Here is a 25,574-nt window from a genome sequence, read left to right as displayed (position 1 = left end):
GCAGAGTTGGATTATCCCAGATTATTTGTCAGAATAGATTTTTGGCCCTTTAAATTAATCTGTGTCCACTTTTAGCCAAACATGTATTTACAAGGCATTTAGACTAATAGTAAATCCCATCATGTTTCATCCATCTGCTCTGTATTATCCTCCAGAACAAGACTCTGGAGCAGGAAAGCTCCCAGCTCGAGAAAGACAAGAAGCTTCTGGAGAAGGAGAACAAGCGTCTGAGGCAGCAAGCCGAGATCCGCGACTCCAAACTGGATGACAGCAACCAGCGGATCGCCTCCTTGGAGAAAGAGAATCGGACCATGGGCAAGGAGATGATCTTCTTCAGGGACTCCTGCACCCGAGTCAAAGACCTGGAAAAAGAGAACAAGGAGCTGCTCAAACTGGGCAACATCGATAAGAAGACCCTCATCGCACTCAGAGAGGTAAGAGTACAAGTCAGCAGATATTTGTTTTTCCAGCATTTCTCAAGAGTTTTTCCTGATTAAAATGAGGGGGTGTGGATATGCACTGTGGTTCAACTGGCTCAAGCAAACAATTTTTACAAGCAACTTTCTTCAAGACTTCAAATAATTACGTGAGATAAGATACTGAAGATTTTTTCCAATAACAATGTACCCAAAATATGCGCAACGTTATTTGTCGAGCTCATTTTGATCAAAATTAGGTAGAAGCTTGTTGTCTTCTTTACTATGGTTGGAAAGAGGATTGCTTTTTGTTTAAATAACGTTTTACGTATGAGTTATTGAACCGGGAATTTTTCATCTTTGAATATCTTTCCAACTTTACTGACGTGCACATATCTGCAGTTTGAGTTTTTAAGTGCCCCCTGAGATATAAAACTATAAAGTTGTATTGTGACTCCTTTTCCCTGTTGTTTGATGTTTAATACTATATTAAACATCAAACAACAAGAAAAAGGAGACTTATAATGACCTCATTGATTTTCTTTCGTGTTTATAGGACTGGTACGTGCTTAGCTGCAGTCCAGATAAAAACAGGGAGCTCTTTTCTTCCTTTTTGGCAGATTTGAACCTGCCAAAACCCTGCATGTCTGAAGACTGAGCTTCACATGTTTACAGATTTATCTGTCATAATCATTTGTTGATTCAGATGTGTCAAACATTTCTTTCTTTGAAGGCACTTAAAGAAACATACAACAATAGCTTTTCTGTCATTTCGTTCTACTAAATTTTGTTTTAGTGGAACAAATTGAAACGATCCTGTTGTTTTATCACTGCTGAAGGGGAAAACATTTTTAAAACACACCACAGGTATGATTGTTGATGGGAATCTATTATGTCATGTATCGATAACACAGACAGCAAAGCTTAGTACACAATGTTGAATCTTCCATTAAAATCATGCATCTTCATTATTAGTTATTACTGAATAAATTGAACGTATTTGTGTGTCTCAGAGTTACTCAGTGTGAGCCTGTCTGTGTGTGTTTAGGAGCTTGTGAGCGAGAAGCTGCGGACTCAGCAGATGAATAATGATCTGGAGAAACTGACACATGAGTTGGAGAAGATTGGACTGAACAAGGAACGGCTGCTGCACGACGAGAGCTCCGACGACAGGTATCGTCTCACACACACACACACACACACACACAAGCCACAATGGTCACCATTCTGTGACGGGTCTTAAACCCTAAAATAAGAACTCACTTGATCATTAAAAATGATCAATACAGTCCAAGAAAATCAGCCCTGTGGCCCATTTTAGCTCTGGTGTTGAAGTTTTAATTAATCTGAGTCTATAGCAGAATCCTCCCGAGGGAATTTTATGAGCCAGTATCTCCTCCGCTTGCTTCACTCTTGCCAAGAAGTCAGTTGGCCCTGCTACACTGCAGCCATGACAATAATACATTATCTGTGTTTAGGATTACAAATGTGTGATCACACTCTGGAGGCACAAATACAAACACGCAGAGCTAACTTGAGTTTATTTTCAGGTTTAAACTTCTGGAAACAAAGCTGGAGTCAACTCTGAAATCATCTTTGGAGATTAAAGAAGAGAAGATCGCCGCCCTGGAGGCCAGACTGCAGGAGTCCTCCAACCTCAACCAGCAGCTTCGCCAGGAGCTCAAGACGGTCAGTGACACAAATCCATAATATTAAAGATAGAAATACATGTACAAAAATACAGGATTTTGGACGAGTTGCATGCAGATGCTTTGCCTGACCACAATACAGAAGACCTGAAACATAAAACACATTACTCCCCACAAAGTCAAAACCAATCTCCCTGCCTGTCCACTTGAGAATGGAGTGTCCTAAAATCTTCCCTCCGCAGTCTAAAACATTAGAAACACTGAAAACACTGAGGGCGTCTCAGACCGATACATTATTTATTCATCCACTCTTCCACTTCTATCACCAGTTTATCTATTCATGAGGCGGCAGGAGACTGTCAAAGAGGTGGAGTGGAGGATGTCTGCTCTCCTTTCGGGAGGAGTTTGTGTTTTGAACTTGCTGACACAAATCGGATCCAAAGATAAAGGGCGAAAGGGGAAAAGTTGAGGCTTCTGGAGATGAACTCTCAGCTTCAGCAGTGACACTTCCCTGTCACTCATGTCATATTCTACTAGTGTAGTTCGCGTTTTCATTCAGTAAAGTTCAGTACAGTCAAGCCTGGGGCAGTATGTCACTATCAGATGTCTTGGATTTATGTAATATTGATGTTGGAGGTCTTTTTATTACACTGAAGGAGCCCAAGTGTTGACTCGCATGTTTCTGCAGGTGAAGAAAAACTACGAGGCGCTGCGTCAGAGGGAGGAGGAGGAGAGGATGGTGCAGAGCTCGCCCCCTAGAGGAGCGGAGGACCCTCAGGCTGTCAGTAAATGGGAGAAAGAGAGTCATGAAGCCACCAGAGAACTGCTGAAAGTCAAAGACAGACTCATTGAGGTGGAGAGAAATGTAAGAAAGACACAAAATCAGGATGCCTTATTGACTTGGTGAACACACACATTTGGATTGTGCGTACGGTATCTTATATAATGTGTGTGTTTTTCCCAGAATGCCACGCTACAGGCTGAGAAGGCGGCTCTGAGGAGCCAGCTCAAACAACTGGAAACTCAAAGCTCCAACCTGCAGGCTCAGATCGTGGCCGTGCAGAGACAGACGGCCTCTTTACAGGAGAACAATACGGCACTGCAGACGCAGAACGCCAAGCTGCAGGTAATCCCCCACACATCCTACACAATACAGCGTCCTGTCGAAAACGTCACACATACAGTACAAATGACAAAGCTACCCAGTATGTGAATCAGAAGTTTTATTCCAGTACCATATTACATTAATTCCTTGAACAATGACACAATATTCTTTGATACATCAAAGTCTACCACGATGCATTTTTGATTCAATCAATAAGAAACAATACCAATAAATATCTTCATTGTCTTTTTCCCAAGGATGTCACCTTGAGCAAACTGATGCACCATTTTCTGGCATTTTGTAGACTTATCAATAAATAAAGAAAATAAACAACAGATAAATCAACTAAAGAAGTTTTTAGTTGCAGCCCTTATAGCTCGACTCATTTCCCAAATAAAGATCTAATATTCTTTTTAAATAATTCAGTAAAACAAGTTGATTTCAAGATCCCATTGGTATCTTATCATATTGATGATGTTCAAATTTCTGTCTTTTCTGATCACTTCAAGGAGTAATTGCTTCAGCTATACTATCTAATAACAGCAAAAAGACCCGAAACAGATCTAAAAGTCAGTAATGGTTTACCTTTAATCCAGCTGTTGACAAAACAGTCTTACCCCAAAGTTTATTTCCCTCATACTGCATGCAATATCATTTTATAATTTTCTGAATACGATTTTTTTGTCTTACTGATAAAATATTTTAGCTCGAAATCACAAGTTCCCCTTTTTCCTCCAATGGCTTTTAGAATGTACAGTAATGCTGAATTCTGATAAAGAAGAACTTCCCTAAAACACAACCTCGTATTTCTCCTAGATGCATGCACTATATGTTTATATTTATAATGATAGTAATAATAATGATGATGATGATGATGATGATAATAGAAATAATAAATATGTATAATATGATAATGATAAGGTCATGTCCCTATTAGAATAAGATAGCATCAATAGTATAATGACATAAAATGCTTCCTGAACTATTCTATAACATTGAATTGGATACAAAACAACACTTAAACAATTCTACATTTTAAACATCTAATACGAAGCTCTCCAGCCTTCTTCCAACATCGCTCTGTTTGTACAGTTGCTGTGCCAGGCGGCTGCTTAGCTCCCTGGTATGGATTTAGACTTGTACTCCCTGTTTGGCAGTAATTCAAACCCTGCTTATAGGCGACCTGACCTTACACTGACCATACAGTAGCTTCTGGCTCTTTCTGGGGCTGTTTACATATATCTCTTCGTGTGTGTGTGTGTGTGTGTGTGTGCGCTGGAGGTAAAAAGCCGTCTCTGTTTAAAGATACATAAAGTGTGTCTGTGTGTCAGAAGGAGAATACACACACTGGTCATGATTGAAGGGGGATTTTAGACGAGGAAACCACTGTGACCACAAAGGAAACTTGAAAAGAAAGTTTTCCTGATGGTGTTTCTGTAGATGGAGCTTACAGCAAAAGAGGGGAGAACAAAGCGAACAGAGGCATAGTGCCCCCTGTGGACAGAAACAGCAACAACCTCTGATTATAATGTCATAATCAGAGGTTGTGTCACTTTAATGTGTGTCAGTTTGTGACATTTTGTGTACCATCACATATGTCTCTCCATATTTCTGATTTTATTTTCATTCCCTCTCTCACACCGTGAAAAGAAACATTAAAAAGTTAGTGTCCAGGCTGCCTTAAAATTTCATGTTGACTCAATTTGAAAATACAAATGTAGTTTATTTTGTAATAATTCAACTTGTTTTTTCTTTTTTCAAATTCAGCCAACTTAAAAATGTAAGGCAGCACAGTTACTAACTTTTTAAAGTTAAAACAAAAAGCTTATTTTTAAAGCTCAGTTAATGTGTTCCAGCTACTTGAATTATGTTTGAATTGAGTTTGAATTTGACACGTTTTAAAAATGCTGGGCATGTGGGACAAGGAGAAAAAATAGTTTTTAAGGGTTCATGAAAGGTCTTTGAAAAGTTTTGAAATTTTGTCCATGAAAATGTGTGGAAACTCTGACTTTTACCTTTATTTCCCTTGATGTTTGATTTGAGGTACTCCTCACAGATCACAGGAAAAATGATCTTTTAACAAGTGTAGACCTGCAAATTTTTCTTTCCTCTGTGGTCTTCTCTTCCACTGTTTTGCTCCATTTGTTATTTTTTACATCAGTCCCTCTCCTCTTCCTCTCCCCTCCCACACGCCCCTTTTTGCACCTCCTTCCTTGATAAATCTCTGTCTTCGTCCTCTCCTTTAGGTGGAGAACTCCACCCTGAGCTCCAAGAGTGGAGCCCTCATGGCCCAGAACGCCCAGCTGCAGAGCCAGCAGAGCAGCGTGGAGGGGGAGCGTGAGGGAGCTCTGAGGGAGAAAGAGGAGCTGAGGGCCACCTATGAGCTGCTACTGCGCGACCACGAGAAGCTGGCGGCGCTCCATGAGAGGCAGGCGGCCGAGTATGAGGCGCTGATTGGAAAGCACGGAGGCCTGAAAACCTCCCACAAGAGCCTGGAGCAGCAGCACAGGGACCTGGAGGACAAGTGAGACCGGGTTTAGGAGCATGGGAGGGATGCAAGCTCAAGTCTTACTCATGACTTGATGCATTACTTTGACCTTCTTTGAACGTTCTTTTATGAGGTCAATTTGTTTTATGTCCATTAAAAGCGGTTATTTTTGCCACCAGCAGGCTCAGATTCTTAATAAAAGTGCCTGACAACATTATGGAAATGATCCTTTTAACCTTTTTGTTAAAGAGTAAGACTTTTTGTTTAACCAAAAACAGCCCTGAAATCACCATCACCAAACCACCCAGACTCCATTTATATATATATATATATATATATATATACACATATGTCTTTCTTTGTAGGATCACTTTCATAATGATGCCAGACACTTAAGTTAATAATCCTCTAAAATAAGATCCATGCTGGAAAATACCAAAATTACCCTTTTAAAACCTTCTTTATGTGAAGTCATTGAACAGTTTGTAATGTGTGTGTTTTATGTGTGCAGGTATAAGCAGCTCTTGCAGAGGAAAGGTGAGCTGGAGGATCTGGAGAAAAATCTGAAGGAGAAGCAGGAAAAAATGGCACAAGAAAACCAAACACACCAAGCCACTGCTGACCAGTACAAACTGCTTAAAGAGGAAAATGACAGGTCAGATCCACGTGTATCAATATTTTTATCTTAAACACTCTGCAAATGTATGAATAACATGTCAACAAAGTGACTCAATCTTTTAAACTTGATATTTTTCCTAAATCCTACCTGAATTTTCAATGGATTTAATAAAGCCCTTTTACATGCACGTGTGTAGATCTTGAGGAGTCCCTCTGCTCTCTCCGCAGGCTGAATAACACATATCGTCAGCTGGTGAAGGACAATGACAATCTCCAGCTGGATCATAAGAACACAAAGACCCAGCTGAACAGCGCCAAGCTGGAACAGACCAAGCTGGAGGCCGAATTCTCAAAACTGAAAGAGCAGTACCAGCAGCTGGACATCACCTCCACCAAGCTGACCAACCAGTGTGAGGTGAGGAGACTCTTCTCTTCTCTTCTCTTCTCTTCTCTTCTCTTCTCTTCTCTTCGCTTCTCTTCTCTTCTCTTCGCTTCTCTTCGCTTCGCTTCGCTTCATCTTGGGAGTTTCCCATTATATTTCTCTGTGCCACTTTTAAAACCAGCTTTTTGCTGGTTTGCCTTTTGTAGAAATGACTTCTAAAGCCAGCTGTATTGTGGATGGTTTAACCCTTTTAATGAATCAAATTTGTTGTTGATCCAGGTGTCTTAGCATCTCTTTAATGTGTAAATGTGTGTGTGTGTGTGTGTGTGTGTGTGTGTTTGTGTTAGTTGTTGAGCCAGCTGAAAGGAAACCTGGAGGAGGAGAACCGCCACCTGTTGGACCAGATCCAGACTCTGATGCTGCAGAATCGCACATTGCTGGAGCAGACCATGGAGAGCAAGGACCTGTTCCACGTGGAGCAAAGACAATACATGTAAACCCCTGATGATCAGTTTTCTTTAAAACAGACACCAAACATGTCCATGTGTACAGTTATTTTGATATTCTAACAGTATATTTGGTATTTGGACCAGCATGTCTCAAAATGTCTTGCATTAAATTGCACAAATTTTAAGCCTTAAAAACCATTAAATAGTTCTAAATTTGAATTTGTGAAGTCTCAATTGCCACAGACATTTTATCTATTTTCTTTTGTCCATCTTTTAGTTTATTTTCCTTAATATGAGTAAAGGTCTTCTGGGTAAAGTCCACATTTCTGATGTTAGAAATCTTTAAACTTACCACCGAGCTTAACACCTTTTTTTTTTTTAATTATACTTGCAAGTAACGGTTGGCAAAATTTATATTAATCTAACTCGCTCTGATACCCAAATTCCTTCATGAAAAATACCTCTGCATGGGGCACAATTGCTACAATTGCTTGAATATGAAAGAAAATGTGTTGTTCAAAAATTAGTCTTAAATTTTGTAAAAAATTATCTTGAAAAGGTCTTAAAAACATACAGTTTAAGTTTCTGATATCTGTAGACACCCAGCAACATGCATTTGCTTTTTGATTGTATGCATTTTCACTCTTATCTGTTTTACCTGTTAATCTCTCATTTCTTTGCCTGTCAGAGACAAGCTGAATGAGCTGAGGAGACAGAAGGAGAAGCTGGAGGAGAAGATCATGGACCAGTACAAGTTCTACGACCCCTCGCCTCCACGCAGGTAAAAGAGGCTTCATGTAGTTATGTGACAAAAAATATTTGACAAAAATCCAGCCAAAAAATAAAGTAATGACTGGTATAACATCTCAATATAAAAATCTAAGTGACTTCAACAAGTCTGTGTATCATAGCAGACTATGATGTTCAAAAGTTCTGTGTGCTTGTTGACTCTTATCTCTGAGGCGCGGGAATGCCAGAAAACACTCACGCTGCGGCTTCAGGAAGCGATGCATTAAATATTAATGGTCTGCAGAGCTTTAAACAGCTGTATACTGTAACCTTTTTTTTATCGTCTATGGGAAGATTTAGAAGCTGATTACACACATGTAACAAATCAGAATTTGATATCAGTACGTTTATATTTTATGAGCTGTTTTATTTTCTCCTTGTGTTCCTGATAGTCTCTCTGTCTCACTCTCTGCCTCGTCTCTGTTTTTATAGGCGTGGCAACTGGATCACTTTGAAGATGAGGAAGTTGATCAAGCCGAAGAGCCGGGAGAGGATGCGCTCTCTCACGCTGACTCCCTCTCGTTCAGAATCTGGCGACGGTTTCCTGACGTTCCCACTGGACAGCCAGGACAGCTCATCCATTGGCTCCGGCTCCAACTCGCTGGACGACACATTAACACAAAAGAGGAGCAGCAGTGAGTACAAAGGAAACACTGAGACACACACAGATGGACACACAAGAATCAAAACCAGAGTACTTACAGATTCAGTCACGACTGAGGGAACTTCAGGATGAATTATATTAATACATACTTACCCTGCAAACAATTTTACACTAAAAGTACCTCTGATCAGATAGTTAGACATTATTTCATACACATATGGATACAAATGTACATGTAAAGATGCTGAAAACTTCTTTAAAGACATAATTATACACACTCACGTACTCACAAAGTTGCAAAGCACTACTTGATGTGTGTGTGTGTTGGTTTGTACGATTGTGAACTGGTTGAGTGGTTGAATGGGTCTCTCCTCCCCTAACTGCTCCTCTGCTTCTTTATCTCTCTCTCTCTGCGAAGGGAGGAGAGGGCAGCAGTCCCATGCCCAAGGGCAGGGTTCCACCAATGGTATGCTGCGGATGGGGAGGGTGGGCGGGGTTTGTGACCCGACTGTCACGTCTCTCAGGGCATGTTTTCGTGAGTCCATTGTCTGTGTCACTCAGCTGTCCTCGAGGTTACGGTTGAGCTGCGCAGCACCACAAGGTTGACTCTCAGTCTGGGACCTGGTTTGAGAAATAGTTTTTTCCTGTGTTTGAAACAACGGGAGTGCTTGATTTCTTTGTTCTGAGTTATGAAATTTTCCACAAACATTAGACACATAAGTTTGAGAAAAATATCTTTTTGTCCACTTGAAAACACTAATTTTTAAAGAGGAATTACACCGATTTGATACATCAAAGTCTAAAGGCTACCGTCTGAAAGCAACATTAGCTGCTACGAGACAACCAAATCTCCAACCGAATTGTCAGTGGCCAGTTTGCATTGTGGGTAGTGCAGGTGCCAGACATTAATAAGAAGAATGTGTGAGATAATAAAAGATGGTAACTCTGATTCTGCTACATCAACTTTAATTTGACTTTTAAAGAAATGTCTATTGTGGCATTGATTAATACCTTTAGAGGCATCTTTTTTCATCAAAATTACATGTTTAGGGGTTTTGTTTTCATTAAAAAGCACCCCTACATGATTTAAAATGGCTTAGATGTAACTCTACAACTTAGCCAAATTTTGTAGTTGTAAACACATGGCTATGCAAATGAGCCACGTCTTTCAGCTGCTTGTCCGCAGCTTGAACGTCCCTGCTCACCTTCGACTCTTCTCATCAAACACAAACCTCTGCTTGTAAACGGTAATAGATAACATGGGCTTTCAGCTTGATGACGTTATGAAACAGCTGATATTGCGCTGGTGCTGATGGATAAACCAAGTTCCCGATCGCAGCTCTGACAACTTCAAGTGAAAACGGAAGTGAAACTTCACTTGCAAAATGAGTAGTTACCTTTGGTTTCCCCAGTGTTATGGAAAGTCTCACTCCTTCAGTTGACGGATAGTTCATGAGGTTTCTGATGTTTTGGTGACGATACATCTGAAAGCATATAAAAAACACCATATGCACATGTTAAAAGCTTTCATTGGAGGGGCTCTGTGGAACCGTACATCCTCTGACAATGCTAAATTGGTGTTGAGTTGTCTTTCAACAGTGTTTTGGTATCAAGCAGAATCAAGCTCCTCTCATGTGGTTCAAATATTGGAAAACATAGGTATTTTTTCCCCAGATCCAGTTCACTCTAAGTTTCTCCCCCAACAGGTCACCGAGGCTCATTAATTCCCATTTAAGGTCACGTCAACCTGCTGATCTGTGCAGTTCACCTGTAAATTACAAAGAAACGTCCTCTAATGTAGCATCCAAGCTATTAAAAGGTGCAATGCATTGTGACTGATTCTCAGTCAATGCAAGATGTGTCAGAATCCTGGTTGTCTGGATTGAGAGGAAGAAATACAGAATACAGGTTGTATTTGGGCTCATAGGTTTATTTTTGCATATAAAAAAGTATCTTAAGTAGGTCTCTTTCCTCCAAGATCAAATGCATTGTATAAAATAAAGAAGTTATAGGCAGCATAAGTAAGCTAGTATAATAAGTGAGTTACTTATTTTTTATATCAAGAACCAGAAAAGTGTGTCGCACATAGATTAAAGTAAATAATGTATTTTTTAAAAGTTTGAATCAAAGCAAGCAGTAAACACAAAGGGAAAAGAAGCTTCTGGAAACGTAGAAAAACATTAATTACAACAAATGAATAAATATGAATAACATCACAGGTAAAATACATTAAGACATGTACCAAAGACAGTCAAAAATGCAATAATAAAGTATATCATGTCTCTGAAAACCCCTGCAGTCCTCCCTGATGCTGTAATGCTGCCCTTTATCCTTTTCTTTCTCCTAATTGCACCCTTTAATATTCTTCATCCTCCGTGTTTCATGTAACTGGTAATGTGTCGAATGTGGTTTTGTACAGTATGTAATGCAGAATACAACACTCATGACCATTGCCATGAGAGAGTGACTGTGTTGTGTGCAGATAAAAAGTGCATTAGAGTGTGTGTTCGTGGGTTTGCGTAATGTGTTTACATTTTTGTGTTTGTTTGTTGCATAATGTTTATTTGTATAAAAGTCTGCCCTTAAAAGTATGATTCAGGTTTTAAAGAAGTCTCTGGGAGGTATTTCAGTCCATCCAGAAAGCTCTTGAACAAGTATTTGAAAAAGAAAAATGTGTAAATAAATGATCAGTTAGCAAAGATCCAGTGTGTAGGATTTAGGGAGAAATATTGGCAGAAATGTAAAATAATAAATATATATATAATGTAAGTATGTTTTCTTCAGTGTAAAAGCACCTGAAAATAAGATTTGCTGAGTTTTCGTTACCTGAGAATGAGCCATTTAAATTTACAAAAGCAGTGTGTCGTCATACACAGAGTTTGCCCTGTTGCCCTGCCATGTTTCTATGGCAGCCCAGAATAGACAAACACCGACTCCAGAAGAGGCCATTTGCATTTTTGTGTCAGTCAGCTCAATAAAAAATCCCTTCTGCAATGAGAACATTCAAAAAAACAAAGATTTTTTAAATGCAAAACAGTTTGACTGAGTCCGTTTGTTTTGGAAAGGGAGGAGCCTCTGTGCATAATTCAGCATCAGGTAAAAACCTTGTGCACGTCTTGAATTTAGATTATCAAAGAAAAAAGCTGAGCACACATTAGCAGGTGCTGGGTGATTGGCCCCGTTGAAGAAACACTGATCTGTCACATGAAACTGCTTTATATTCAGTGTTTTTACACTTTTAAATGAATGTTTTGGAGCGGAAGAGAACAAAAAAACTCCTGAGCAAATAAACACAATTTCCAACCGTGAGAAGTTTTAGCTGGTTGCAATCTGCAGCTCTCACTACTAGATGCCACTAAATCTCCCAAAAATCTTACACACTGTTCCTTTAACAATGTTAGTAAAAAAAATCATTTGGGTTGAACACAATCTCTCCGGGGGGAAATGAAAGAAATAAAATGTACATAACCCTCCCAGCACGAGCTTAACAATACAAAACATCTGTTTTGTAGAGAAATTGTTTTCAGCTCCATTAACTTAATCCGGCATCTGGCTAGTAATTGTCTAACAGTATTTCCATGAAATACTAAAAAGATTGAGATACCTTATACTCTATAACAATATGACCCACCCACTCTTAATCATATATATTGTAGTGGTTGTGTCTATTGCATTGTGTGTCTATTGTCCAGTTGAGTGTCCAGGGACTCAGCTCTCGCTCTGCATCTCTCCCCTGGCTCTCTTTGTGAAAACGTTATAACCACATCCCTCTGTTCTGCCCTCCTTTTTCTTTTGTTTTCTTTTCTCCACCTCCCTCGGGCTCGTTCTGTCGCTCCCTCTCCTCCTGTCTGTCTGTCTGTCTGTCTGTCTCTGGCTGCGCTCTTGACAGCTATAAAAAGGTTGCCTTTCATGAGGAACAGATCCAAGGACAAAGACAAGGCCAAGGCCATCTACCGGCGCTCCATGTGTAAGACCTCCGATAGCCGCCACACTAGCCCTCCCTCCGCCTCCTCTCCCTCCCATCGCCACACGAGGAGAAACAAAGAAGGAACAGTCGCTGATTTCATGGTGGCTGCAGCGTGGGGGCGTGACAGTGACAGCATGGCGTATTGGGTCTTAGTCACAGCTTTAAAACCTTCAGCAGTCTGAAAATTTCCAACATGTTAATATTTAGAAAAAGAGTTTTAGTATTTTACAGTGATGATCTCTTAGAGACACAAAATATACCAAAGATTAAAACTGTCCGATAGTCACCGTACCCCCATGCTGCTACATCTAGTGACATCAGTGACTTGTCCTTTTATAATTTTTGCCTAGTAATCCCCCACCCCTCCGTCACCTCCTCCGCCCTGCGTCTGCCGCCTCCACTCCCTCCTGTAGAGTATCTGCTCTCAGCTTTTATCCACTTTGTTCTCTGTTAGCAGATAAATGAATAACCAGAAACTTTACTCATACTGTCTGAAAGAAAATATGTATAAATGAAAATGAATAAATTTAGGATTAACCTCAAAAAAATGCAAAGACTGATGTGACAGTAAGGATTTCCTCTTCCTGTAGATGTGTCTCTTGTAGTGTCATGAGCCTTATCTTTTAGTTGGGTCACTGTGGGAATCATTACACGACAGGCAACTTATGGGGCAGCTTTGTCATGTGCTCTGTGGTTTAATTTTTTTTGTGTATACTGAATGAAAGGCTCAACGTGTGTGTGTGAGTGAGAGACTTGTAGAGACAGCGGGTGTGCCTTTCATGCGCCTGTGGTGTGTTTGCCTCCATCTTTGATTACAGCATGACTTGGAAAAAAAAAATTCACCAACCGCCTGATCGACTCTGCTCGCACTCACCATGGAGGACTTGAAATGGAGCCTTTATTGTATCTCTCTCTCTATCGCTCGCTCTGTCTTCCTCTCCCTCTCTCTTCCTCTGTCAGTGTGCTGCATTTCAGATCTTATTCTGCTGACATGGACTTGCCTAGTTCTGACTCTGGCTCCGATCTTTTGTGTACAGCTGCTGCCGCTCAGAGCAGCTCTGCATGCCTTCGTGCTTCTCTGCCGTCGCATATGGCTCAGTAAAATAAAGTGCATAAAGACAGTGGCCTCCTACGGTGATTTATCACCTGTTTAAAAAAAAATATCTGAAGGATGACAAACCACGCAGCTGCCATCTTTATGCACTTTGAATGATATGATTTTTATTTATTTATTTTTTGTGATTCTATATGCTTGCATGTGCCTTGATTTCCAAAAAGGGCTAGACTTGATTTTGTGTTCTTTTTTTCACTGAATAATCAAGTAGATGTGATGATATTTTAGATTTTGTCCTATTTGCTTTTGGAGTGAAAGCTACTCACTCTAGTTGTCTGTATGAGGATACTAGTAACCCAAATTAGGGCTTCTCATAAAAATGCGCTCATCTGAGCCATTTTACATCCCCAAGTGATTATCTTCAAAGGGATACAAAATGTCTCTGACATTAAAGGATAACTTTAGTACAGTATTTTCCCATGTTTTCATGTCTAATTGACTAATGATGACAACAATTTTTCAAATTGGTCCAGTATTACACGACAGTGCTGCAGCAGCAGTTGTGAAACTGGCTGCAGTTTAATCCCTGCTGGGGATTTAGCACTGTCAATGTACGTGTACTGAAAGTGCTTGTTTTTGCCACTGACAGGCTTAGATTGTTAAGTGTCTGAAAGGGAAAGGATCCCTACAGAGATAGACCTTTTAGAGAGTATTTAGAGTGTCGGCCTATAGAGCCAGCATATTTCCAGGTCTTGCAGGGTGAATCAAGAGTTCATGTCAACCAAACCAGAACTGTTAGTTGTTGAAACCCGTTTAAAGACAAACAAAGTTAGTTTGGGTTTTTCTTTGCTTCTGTCTACTTTAGATGAAGTGTGTTTTATGGTGAAAACTTTGGCGATATTTCGGAGCTGTTTCAGGCTAGAAAAAAAAACAATCTTACTCTTTGGCAAAAAGGTTTATCTAAGTAGGGATACTTTCCTCAATGTTGTGAGACACTACAATCTGAGCCTGTCCCAAAAATAAGTACTTTTGGTGGACGTAAATTGCACTATATTGTAGCCTATTTTGCTGCCTCTGGCTGCAGCGAACTCGCTCAATACTGGACCAGTTTCAAAAACAGCTGTTCCCATTAGTCACATAGACACAAATACATGGGAAAAATATCAACATTTTGGTATGAGTGAAGTTTTTTTTGGGGTACAAAGAGCTGGACAAGCATGACTTGCTTGGTGAACAGCTAATGTTCCTGTCCTATTTTCCATCCCTCCGTTCGTCCATTTAGCCATGAACGACCTGCTGCAGACCATGGCGGTTGCAGGCGGAGCTCAGTGGGCGAGCAGCATCGAGAACCTAGACGGCGCTGAGGCGGGAGACGCAGGCATGACTGGTGGCAGCAGGCGCAGTGGGCGCATGAAGGAGCTCGCCTTATCTACCAACGCCATCGACTGTGCCGCCCTCACCCTGCCGTCTGCAGGGCATAGCCGGGGCAAGCAGCGGCTGCAGGTCAAAGGTCAGGATACTGGTTTTATTTGTGAGAGGGTAGGAAGAAACAGGTGTATTTTTTAAATGTAAATTGCAGGTACAAGAGTGAATCCGAAAATATGTTTTTCACCTGTAAACATCCATATTTAGTAGACTGGACTCATTTTAGTGAAGGTTTGTGTGATGATGGTGGAAAAAAAGCTAGCATCACTTTCTTCTGTGTCTCAACAGATAATGCCTCCTGTGAGGATGTTGCGGGCTCCTTAGATGACCCCAAGAGTCAAGGTAAGACTTGACATCAGCATCAACTGTGTCAAACGAAAGGAAAAGGACGGGTAATCGCAACAGACTCTCAGCAGCTGCTGGCCTTACAAACGAAGAATGAGAAAAGACCTAATAGCCCCAAAAAGCAGGTCACGTCCTCAGCAGTCCCACTGCTCATCTTTGGGCTGCCTTCCTGCTCTTTGACTAAGCTTGATCTACAGTTGGAAAAGCAATTTTAGTGGAGAGCAAAAGAGAGAGAGAGATCAGCCTCCACTGAAAGTAGGATTGACTCTAATTCAGGCTTTAGGACGTTATCCAGGGCAGTTAATCTGCCGCCAAGCAACTATCTATCAATTCTGTGCCGCTCTAATGAAGATGACCCAGTTGTTAAACAGCCGCCAAACTACTGACACACATTCCTAGCACTTAAGCTCAGTCTATTGCAGTCAGGTTTTGTCTCTCTTAAAGCACTTTTCTATTAGTTTCAATACATTTTATACCTTTATTCTGCAAGCAGTTACTCATAAGCCCTATTCTCAAAGGATTAATATTACCTGGGATCCTCACGTGACTTTGGAAAATACCTCCATGTCTGTGTTTTATGTGGCACGTTCAAAGGGGATAAGCAAAGTTTGTATTTTACTCAGATTTACTGACATTATCTGCGGGATATGTTGCACACAGTCATTTGCAACAACACAGAAACACTGCACAGCACTACGAGCAGATATCTTGAGTGTTACCTTATTTTTTCTTCTAAATCTAGGTTAAACAAACAAAACAGATTTTTGCACTACTGATTGATTTGAACTTGCTTTTTTTGGCAAACAGGTCTCCATTGAGATGAGCCTCCTGTGCCCAAAAGGCTGACAAAAATTTGATTTATGATTGTCAACGTAGCCTCCATATTTCCTAAAGACATTAAACAAGGAGCAGAGAAATCAAAAGCTTTAAATATAACCCAAAATCACATAGATGCCAATTTGCATTGGTCTGATATAATTACACATTCTCCATAACTGGCAAAATATGAAAGGTAATTAACGCACCGACGATAGCTATTGCAATAGGCATTACCTTTTTAGGTTGTCCGTCTGTAAGTTACGCAATGTTGGGAATACCTTGAGCAATATTTTTCGCCATACTATGGGTCATTTTTTCAACATGCCATATTCTGGTGTTTTTGGCTGTTTTTGGAACATTCTATTCTATGGCATGTCATGGCACATTATTTTATGTGTTTTTCAGTTGTTTTGGGGACGAGTCATTTTTTTTACTTTTTCGCCATACTATAGCCTTCCTTTTGGGTCATTTTTTCAACATGTCATACTGTGTAGTTTTTGGCTGTTTTTGCAGCATTCTATGCTATGGCATGTTTCTGCACGCTATTTAATGTGTTTTTCAGCTGTTTTTTAGCTGTTTTTGGGACGGGTCATTTTTTGACTTTTTCGCCATACTATAGCCTTGCTCTTTGGGTCATTTTCTCAACATGCCATATTATGGTGTTTTTGGCTGTTTTTGCAGCATTCTATGTTATGGCACGTTTCTGCACGCTATTTAATGTGTTTTTCAGCTGTTTTTGGGACGGGTCATTTTTTCTTCCATGTTGTTCCATGGGTAATTTTTTCTTCCATGTTAGCAAAAACGTTCACTTTAGGTCAAGGGTGAACTCATCAGATTTTGCTGGATCAAAGATCAAGGTCACTGTGACCTTGCACCTGTTTCATTTTCTTGAGCGAAATATCTCAAGAAGGCCTGTCGAGGGAGTTTCCTTAAATTTGGCCCAAATGTTCACTTGGACTCAATGATTTACTGAATTTGGTGGTCAAAGGTCAAGGTCACTGTCAGCTTGTCCGTCTCATTCTTGTGAACATGATATCTCAAGAACACCTTTCGGGAATTTCTTTTTTTTTTTCTCAAATGGACAACATGGGGGAAATGGACCCAGACATGGATGTTAAACTCTACTTCTCCACTTCTAGGTACTAGAAAAACTACAGACATGGCAGAATCATAATTATTACAAATTACCAGAGGTCCTCAGGTAATCCTAGTCCAGCGTGAATAGGACTTTAAAGTGAAGCACTATGTTAATATACCAGACTTCCTCCTACTTTGCATCTAATACTGTATGTATCTCATAACCTTAAATGGTCATTCAGCTGGCTCGCCATGACATTAGTGTCCAACCTGGATTCTACTTAGCTGATTAAAAATCCAATAAATGAGCGAACCCCATTTCCCAGTATGTCTCTGTAATGGCTGGAGGAAACTGTCACTCACACACCGGACGTTGCTTATAATTTATCAGCCATTAGGTCGTCCTGAGATGTTATTAAGTCGTTAATGGCAGCTTTAGAAACCTATTGATTTTCCAGGCAGCTTTTTCTCCATTTTGTTTCTAGTTCCCATCTGTATTTTAAAGCATTAAGAGACATTAAACTTTGCTCTTTTTTCCTTCAAGGCAGCATTAACGATGATGTGCCACAACTAGGATGTGTTGAGTTGTGTGTATGTGTGTTTTATCAGGCCTGCAGGTGTACCGCAGTGCTCTGCCGTCCCCTGTTGATCTGAGCGTTATGTGCAGAGTCCCATGTAGCATCTGTAGTAAGTGACTCGGCACTGAATGCCACTCTGGGTTACAAGGGGCTGGTTTTCTAGGCATAATAATGTAATTATTCATTTAAAATTCAAATTTGGTGTCACACATGTCCTGAAAACCAGTTTGAAATGGTTTCATGGTGCCTGGTTTCCAGCTGAAACTGTCCCTATAAACACAATAAAGAGCAAGGTCACTTATTTCCTTTCTTCCTTCTCAATTCCTCCTCCTCAATTTCACACAATCTCACCCACTTTTTTCTTTGTTTTTATAACTAATCTTCCTCTATTTCCCTCCTGTTATTTAGTTTTGTCTTTATCACTTCCCGTTTGTCTCAGGTGTGTTGGTCCCTGGATTTAGGTGTCCCTGTCCTCTCTGTCACTACTTTCTTTGTTTACCGACTGGACATATTGGCACTGCAGCCTGGCACTGAGCCACCCTTCCTGTCCCTCTGCCTGGCATGTGCCATCTGCTGCCCCAGCAGGAGACGCTCTGTCAAACTGTTAGCGTACACCTACGTGTCACTCTTTGTGTTAGTGCATGTTTGTGTGGGCACATGTAACCGTAAAGAATCCTAACTGTGTTTGTCTGTGTATGTGTCCTCCCTCTCGTCCCTTACCCAGCCTCCAGACCCACCAGTCTCCATAGCAACAGGACCACCAGTAGTAATAGTAACAATAACTCCCACCTCACTTCTCCTCTGGAGGGCAAAGGTACGCTCCTCCTTCCCTAAACTCCCCCTTTTCTCCTCCTTTTCTCAACTAAACACTCTCTCCTTCCTCTTTTCCTCCTCTTATCTTTTATTTCATGTCTTTACTGAAGTCTACTTCAATGTGTCTTCCTGTGGAAATTGGATCTAGTCTGTTTTTCCTGGTTTCAAAGTTAAGGATTTCTTGTTCAAAATGGTGTTATTGGGAGTCTGGCTGCTGTCTCTTAGGTGTAACTGATATTTAAGGTTCATTTAATGGGTGACAGGTGCACTTTTCCTGCATTAAGAACGTATTTAATGTTCAATGTAGGTTTGATGTACTTAAAACAGGCAGCTTATTGAAATTTCATCACACTTCCAAAAATGTATTTTCTGTCATTTCCAAGTCATCAGTGTTGAATGGGCAGTATTATAAATGAACTATGAGAGAGCTATAACACATTTGGCTTTTAAGTGATTATATATATGACATTACTATAACTGCAGGCAGTTTAAAAGAAGAATGGTACTAATGCAGTTCTAAGCGGTGAATGACAAAGATCAATAAAGATCATAGATGCTCTAATTGTTTTCTCCACCTCCTACAGGCACCTTAAACGGCAGCCTCAGCAGGCCTCACAGCGAGAGCAGCGGAGAGTTCAGCCTGAGTTTGGACCAGGAGGTGTGGTCCAGCAGTGGCAGCAGCCCGGTCCAGCAGCCCACCTCCTCGCGCTCCTCCCACCAGAGCCCGCTGCAGCTGCGCAAGTCGCTCGACTCGTCTACAGCTGCAGGCAGCCCAGGCCAGACCCAGGCCAGAAGCAACGAGGTGCTTTCCCTGCAGCAGTTCCTGGATGAGGGTATTGATCCTGCAGAGGTGAGGCGTTGAACTCGGTTATATCTGATGGCGCTATGGTTTAGCTTTGGGACACTGAACAAAATTTTTTGTTGGAACAATCGTGTAAAACCTTAAAATATTTAATTTAATACCTTATATGACAGAGAAAGGCAGCTAATCCTCAATATGGAGAAGATGGAGACAGGGAATCTTTGGCAATTTTCTCTCAAAAAAAAATTACTGGGATGGTTAAAAAATATCAGCATGTCATTGGTGTTGGCAGATATTGGCTTCAAAATGAAATATTTGAATCAGCCAGCATGTTGATTTCTGCCAGTATCACTAACAGATTTTTTTTTAAAAAATTGACAAAGTGAACATGTACAAAACAACCCTTAGTTGAAGTATTTTTCATATTTAGCACAATTAATGAGTATTAAGTTTAAAAAATGTATATTTTATGTCTCTATCTGCAGGTGGGACATCATGATGAACAGTATGCATAATATGATGATAAAAGTGGAAAAGTACATATACATCGGTATCGGTCAAATGAGTTGTTATATATTTGCATATCAGATGTCAGCAACAATTTATATTGTGCATCCCTATAATTAATTTTAAAACAATATGCTGACTGCTTTTTCAAGATTCAAGAATATCAGCCAAGGTTAGAAATGCAAAAGGATGGTATGAGGGCACTGTCCTTGAGATTGTTTGTTTGCTTTGTCTTTTGCAGTCTGGCAGTCAGGAGAACCTCACTGTAGACTCTCCTCGCCTCTCCACGTCCTCTGACCATGCGCCGAAAGAACGCACTTCCACAAAGGCCCGGGGCATACTGCGCTCATCCAGCGGAAAAGCAGCGCCAGCCAGCTCTGACCGCCCACCGAGATCTGCTGGGCAACCGGGTCGTCCAACCCTGCGTAAGGCAGAGAGCACCCGTGTGAGAGGCTCTGTCCCGGTGCGTTCCAGCCTGTCCGCACAGGGCAAAGCCACGTCTGTCTCCGAACGCCTGGACACTGCTTCCTCTACACTGCCCCGGGCCAGCAGCGTCATCTCTACTGCAGAGGGCACCACGCGGCGCACCAGCATCCACGACCTGCTCTCAAAGGACAACCGGCAGCCTGTGTCCGTCGACGCCTCTCCTCCCGCCACCTCCACCAAGGCTGGGGTCCGCTCCCAGCCTACACCCAGTGAGTACCACCCCAACAGCACAAACCTAAAGGGACCCCTCACCACCACCACCCCTCTGCCCAAGTCACTCAGCTTACCCTGCCGTAGTTTGGAGGATCCCGACCTCTCCACCCTCGAGTCTTTCCTCGGCCCTTCCTTCACTGTAGAGTCAGTGTTCATGGACTCCATCTTTAGTGAGTCAGCGGGCAAAAACCTCCCCTTCCTGTCTCTAAACCCCACCCTAGTCAGCAACATCAGCGGGCCTCCTGTTACAAATAAAACACACCCTTCAACTATCCCCAGTCACGTCTCCACCCAAAACCAGGCCCCTCTCAGCCAAACAAACGGCCAGAAAGAGTATCACGAGGGCGTTGATCCCAATCGTGTGAATAATCCAGACCAGTCACTGAGCCCAGAGGACAACCAGTCTCTGTGGTACGAGTATGGGTGTGTGTGAACGACAGGGAGGGATCTTTTTACCAGACTTGACGTAACGAGGGGAGAATGAAATGAAGGAGAAATGACAAATCCTCCTCCTCTGCATGTATTTATTGGAGCACTATCTCTGTGTGGTGTTTTTGTTTGGTTCTTTTCTGTTTGGTGCTGACTGGTGAATCGCTGTTTGATTTTTTTTTTTTTGTCACCTCCTGTTTTCTGCCTTGTTCTTTTTACTGAGGTGAGACTTTGATGAATGTTGTTTCATCCAACAGCCATATTATTGTTTCCTCATTAAATCTGTTTCACTGGCTAACAATACACTATTATCTGCAGTTTGGGGTTAATGCATCACAGTTAAGGCTTAGCATTTCTGTTTATAGCTTAAATTGTTAAGTAACACTAAGAAATAATAGAGATTCAGTGATTTTTTCACCATAATCCTTTAAAAAAACAAAACACCTTAATGTGAGAAATTGCTGTCTTTGATAAAGAGCAAATTATTATGGGAAAGATCGTATAGCTGCATTTTCTTCATGACAAATCCAAATTAAGACTTTGAAATGTGTCAGATAATAGATTCACTTTCCACTTTCTGTTTATGGCGATGTCTCGATGATGTTTGGGTGACTGTCTTTTTCACTGCTTTTTTAACTCTGTTGCATCATCCACTAAATTGCACGGCTTTGTTCCTGAAACGCTCATTTTGATTGCTGTGATCAAAATGCTCATTTTATGTATCTTGTTTTTGTTTGTGTTGGTGTGTACGGTTTGTTTTTGGACAATTTGATACCTTTTCTGTATTTTCTTTTCTATAATATTAACCAGGGCATTTGCTCTGTGGGTTATGATGTGGTGGATTTTAACTGACCTGTTGGGCTGGTGACAAAATGATGAAGCTTCATTTCCAAAATGATCTGAGAAGGGCTGCTCAATTAAAGTAAAAATCATGATCCCACTTTTTTTTGTCAGTATTGAGATCACAATAACTCATTGACTAAAGGCTCTCAATTCATCATTTTGGCTCAAGGTAACCTAAATATGCCACAGCTTAGCTGACAATGAGTTTAGACTTTTAGGGAGGGGCCAAAGTGCACCGCTGTAAAGGAAAGGGGTGTGCTGGATTTATCACAAGACAAAACAAGAGCATCATTGCAAAATGGAGTGCAGCACAATAATAGTTTTACTGTGATTATTTTGTTTTCATTATCGTAGAAAAGTAAAATTTAATTGATTGCCCGGCCCTAAATCTAAGGGGACGTATAGTTGGTTAAGAGAAAGTTGACTGTGAAGGTAGTAGAGGATGATCAGGGTGATTATTACGTTTTAGTTTTACTTATCCCTTGAGTTATTGAAACAGGAAGTCAATACAGTAAGTTGAGATTAGTTTTCAGTGGTCAGAATGTTTTGTGAATGAAGCTAACATCATTTCTTTTGGTATTTGGAGACTTTTTATTTACTCATCCCGACGCACCACAACTTGAGAAAGGATAATATTTGACTATGTATTTCAGACTGACAAGATCTTGTACAGATTGTTGTAATCCTTAAATTATAATCAAAGACGAGCACTGCTTTTTGTGCCAATACTCGTAGTACTGTCCGCCTTTATATCTATTTATTTCTGCTTTTGTACTCAGTACTTGCCGTTCTGAAGTTGCTTAATGTATTTATCTTAATCTACAGTATATGCAGGTATAAATGAACACTTTTCTTGTCTACAGATGTAACATAAACGTTGCCTTTGTCCTACAGATGTGGAGGGCAGAAAGTCAAAAAGCAGGAGCGGGGAGCCGCAGCAAAGCTGCTAAACCCCGCCCCCACCACCCTCGTCTGTCTGCTACCATGCTGTGAGCGTGTGGTGAGTGAGTGCTGCTCCAGCGGGAGGAAAGGGGGTCGGGGTGGAGGGGAGGGGGGGGTCGGTCTTGTCTCCATGGGAACCTAAAACATGGTGTAACAGATGTCGCCCATCCTGCCGTGCACTTGCTTCCTCTGCTACTCTAAGCTCACCCCTCCTGTCCTCGTCACTGTCCTGTCCCACCGTCCCTGTGGTGCCAAACGCCTGTTCACAGAGCCTGATGGGACCCTGGTCTGCATGGCATATGGGCCGTTTAACCATGTCGCTCTGAGTGGATGAACACTTTGCCTGTTTGTGTCCCCAAATCCCCCAACAAGAGGAGCTCTACGACTCTAGCACCTCACCGTATCCCTCCTCCGTGATGCTTCATGTGTTGTCGGTGACGGTGACTGCTGAGTGTTTCCTGCTGGTGACAGAAAACAGTGCTGTTTTCAGGCTGCGTGTTGCTGCTGCATGGCTTCAGTGTAGCACTGATATCCTTCCCCCTCCTTGTTCCCCTCATAATGCATGTAGATCCAGGCTGGCTGCTTCCTTCTTTCTCTTGTATATCACTGTCTACTGATACAATTTCTAATTTTTTAATCTTTTTTCTCTCTTTTTTTCTTTGTTCTCTTTTGTTTCTTTCAACTGTTTACTTTCTGATCTGCCTCTTCTTTCTCTGACTCTCGCCACTCCTCTTTGCTTGCCTGGGACTCAGAGAGAAAGGTGGCCTTGGAGCTGTGTGTCTGAAGCCTAGTAGAGTTAATCTGCTGAGACCGTCTACAGTGAGAAAAGATTGTATATCCCAGTTTCGTTTTCCTCCCTGTATTTTTTTTTTTTTTTTTTAACCCAGGACACTTCAGTAGAGAAAAGTGGCTTCCTTCTCTGTCTTGTTTTTCTTCCTTGAATCAAGGAAACAGAAAAATACTAGAAAATGTTGCTGTGCTTTTTCTTTTCTATAAAGACTAAAAGCTGTGGCAGATTGCACTGCCACGTGTCCTTCAGTGTGACGGACTGCTTGGTGTGCACTAGTCTCTACGGACTAAGATTAAGTGCCAATGTTCACACAACAAGCCAAAAGGGCAATCTTAAACCATTTTAGATCTTCTGTGCAACTACAGAGTCAGCCGGACCCTCCTCTGCCCAACGCCATGATCAGAAAACATTTTTTTCGTAAATGGGCAGCATGTACAAGCAAAGACAGACAGTCAGTCTCGTACAAAACATCTTGAAAGCATGTCATCACCAAACATTTCAGACTGAAGAATCACAATCTGCATGGAGCAATCATTCAAGCAATCACCCTACTTCCTTTATTCAATCAAAGAGGAGGACAGCGTTCAGTGGGGATGCCAAATGGACTTGGACAGGAAGCCATGACAATTATGTGATTGCCTGCAAATCATGAGCGAAGTTTGTGTGATCTGAGAGAGAGCGAGAAAATAATCATGGGAGTGTTCCAGGTCACCTATATGGCAGCCATGAAAACAAACCCGACACACTGTTCATCTTTGCTTAAATCATATATCATATCGCACTAAATCATCTCATTTATTGCTCCCCGTCCTGCTCTGAAAAAGTAACAGTAACTGACTTACTGAGAAGGCCCACGGTATAGGTGACCTGAGACCTCAGTACATGCAGATTTGTGTTGCTGTGTTGAACATGATGATGATGATGAGACCCAGTGTTTTCCTCCTTTTCCACTTTTTACATAAATCCATTTGATGTAATTAAAATTCATCAAGGCTAGCGTGCACTCCTTTTTATTTGTGTTTTTTTCTTATGCTGGGCTGTTTCAGAACATATAGACCCAAATGTTATTTGTAGGAAAACTGGTATAAGTTCTTTAGGTTAGAAACGGTTTGGGAAGGATCCTGCACACTCTCAAAATGTAAAAATGTTATTCCTTTTTACTGTTGCACTAACTTGAGCTCTTTGACTTTCCATTTGGAGAGGTGAAAAGTGTAGTTTCTTTTCAGCGTGATCCATTTTAGCTCAGGATGGTGGATGGTTGGTTTATTAGTTGCACCTTAGCTATAATTTCAAAAGCCCTAAAAGAAATATTAGCTTGTGAAGTTGGTTTTCTCGTGATAACAACATATTTCTGGTTGTTTTCTTGAGATCACGACTTATTTATGCTGTTATCTTGAGATTACAACGCTCGTTGATAATGGCTTTTTTTTCTCAGCATCTCGGGCAAACCAAGCTGGTTTTCTCATGATACCAGATTTATTTATCTCGTTATCTTGGGAAAACAAAGCCTGTTTTGTTGCGATAATGACACAATTTAACATTTAAAACACTTCAAAAACACACAATTGTCTCCTAGTCTCCTGTATTTTTATATACTTAATTTCCCTGCCAAGAACTTAATTGATTATCGGCCTGACTCATATATCAGTCCAGTTTTCAACAGAGGTCACTGCTGACACTGAGCTAAAGTGAACGTCGAAATCTTTGACAGTATGTGGAGGTTTGGCTCAGTGGGGGACTCAGTCAGTCAGTGTGCCTGTGGTTGCTGGTTCAAGACTTTTCTCGGATAGGTGACTTTTGACTTTCATGGCATAAATAAAATATCGTCTGAAAGATCCTTCTGCTTTGCTGATATTAGTCATCGATGATATACATTGAAACAAACATTTAAAACAGTTTAAAACTACATAATTGTCTCCTTGTCTCCTAAATTTTCATATACTGAAAATTGATTTTTTTCCTGTCATGAACTTGATTATCAGCC

General features: G+C 41.0%; 1 protein-coding gene across 7 annotated transcripts in view; it reads left to right on the top strand.

Moving 5' to 3' along the window:
• ccdc88ab (coiled-coil and HOOK domain protein 88ab) overlaps positions 1-24,586 on the top strand; it is an 88,375-nt gene extending 63,789 nt beyond the window's left edge. Inside the window, exons 19-39 of one of the 7 annotated variants that reach the window (XM_088086341.1) lie at positions 156-434; positions 1,465-1,589; positions 1,967-2,105; positions 2,754-2,930; positions 3,030-3,191; positions 5,417-5,694; positions 6,170-6,313; positions 6,505-6,691; positions 7,006-7,151; positions 7,796-7,888; positions 8,329-8,531; positions 8,919-8,966; positions 12,390-12,467; positions 14,804-15,031; positions 15,235-15,288; positions 17,797-17,874; positions 18,490-18,579; positions 19,163-19,428; positions 20,129-20,582; positions 22,753-22,858; positions 23,553-24,586. In XM_088086341.1, coding sequence (XP_087942467.1) covers positions 156-434; positions 1,465-1,589; positions 1,967-2,105; positions 2,754-2,930; positions 3,030-3,191; positions 5,417-5,694; positions 6,170-6,313; positions 6,505-6,691; positions 7,006-7,151; positions 7,796-7,888; positions 8,329-8,531; positions 8,919-8,966; positions 12,390-12,467; positions 14,804-15,031; positions 15,235-15,288; positions 17,797-17,874; positions 18,490-18,579; positions 19,163-19,428; positions 20,129-20,582; positions 22,753-22,808 — 3,285 coding nt within the window. In that variant the 3' untranslated portion in view covers positions 22,809-22,858; positions 23,553-24,586. Of the gene's footprint in view, positions 1-155; positions 435-1,464; positions 1,590-1,966; positions 2,106-2,753; positions 2,931-3,029; positions 3,192-5,416; positions 5,695-6,169; positions 6,314-6,504; positions 6,692-7,005; positions 7,152-7,795; positions 7,889-8,328; positions 8,532-8,918; positions 8,967-12,389; positions 12,468-14,803; positions 15,032-15,234; positions 15,289-17,796; positions 17,875-18,489; positions 18,580-19,162; positions 19,429-20,128; positions 22,859-23,552 lie in introns of all 7 variants that reach the window. The other 6 variants (XM_088086343.1, XM_088086342.1, XM_088086339.1 and 3 more) reach the window with 6 other exon arrangements.
• Positions 24,587-25,574: the final 988 nt, after the last annotated feature.

Source organism: Plectropomus leopardus, chromosome 13 (genome assembly GCF_026936395.1).
Source record: "Plectropomus leopardus strain MGB_pleo_1.0 chromosome 13, ASM2693639v1, whole genome shotgun sequence".
In the NCBI taxonomy this organism is placed as follows: Eukaryota; Metazoa; Chordata; class Actinopteri; order Perciformes; family Serranidae; genus Plectropomus; species Plectropomus leopardus.
Note: the sequence above shows the minus strand (reverse complement) of the source record. Positions and strands in the feature narration are given on the sequence as shown.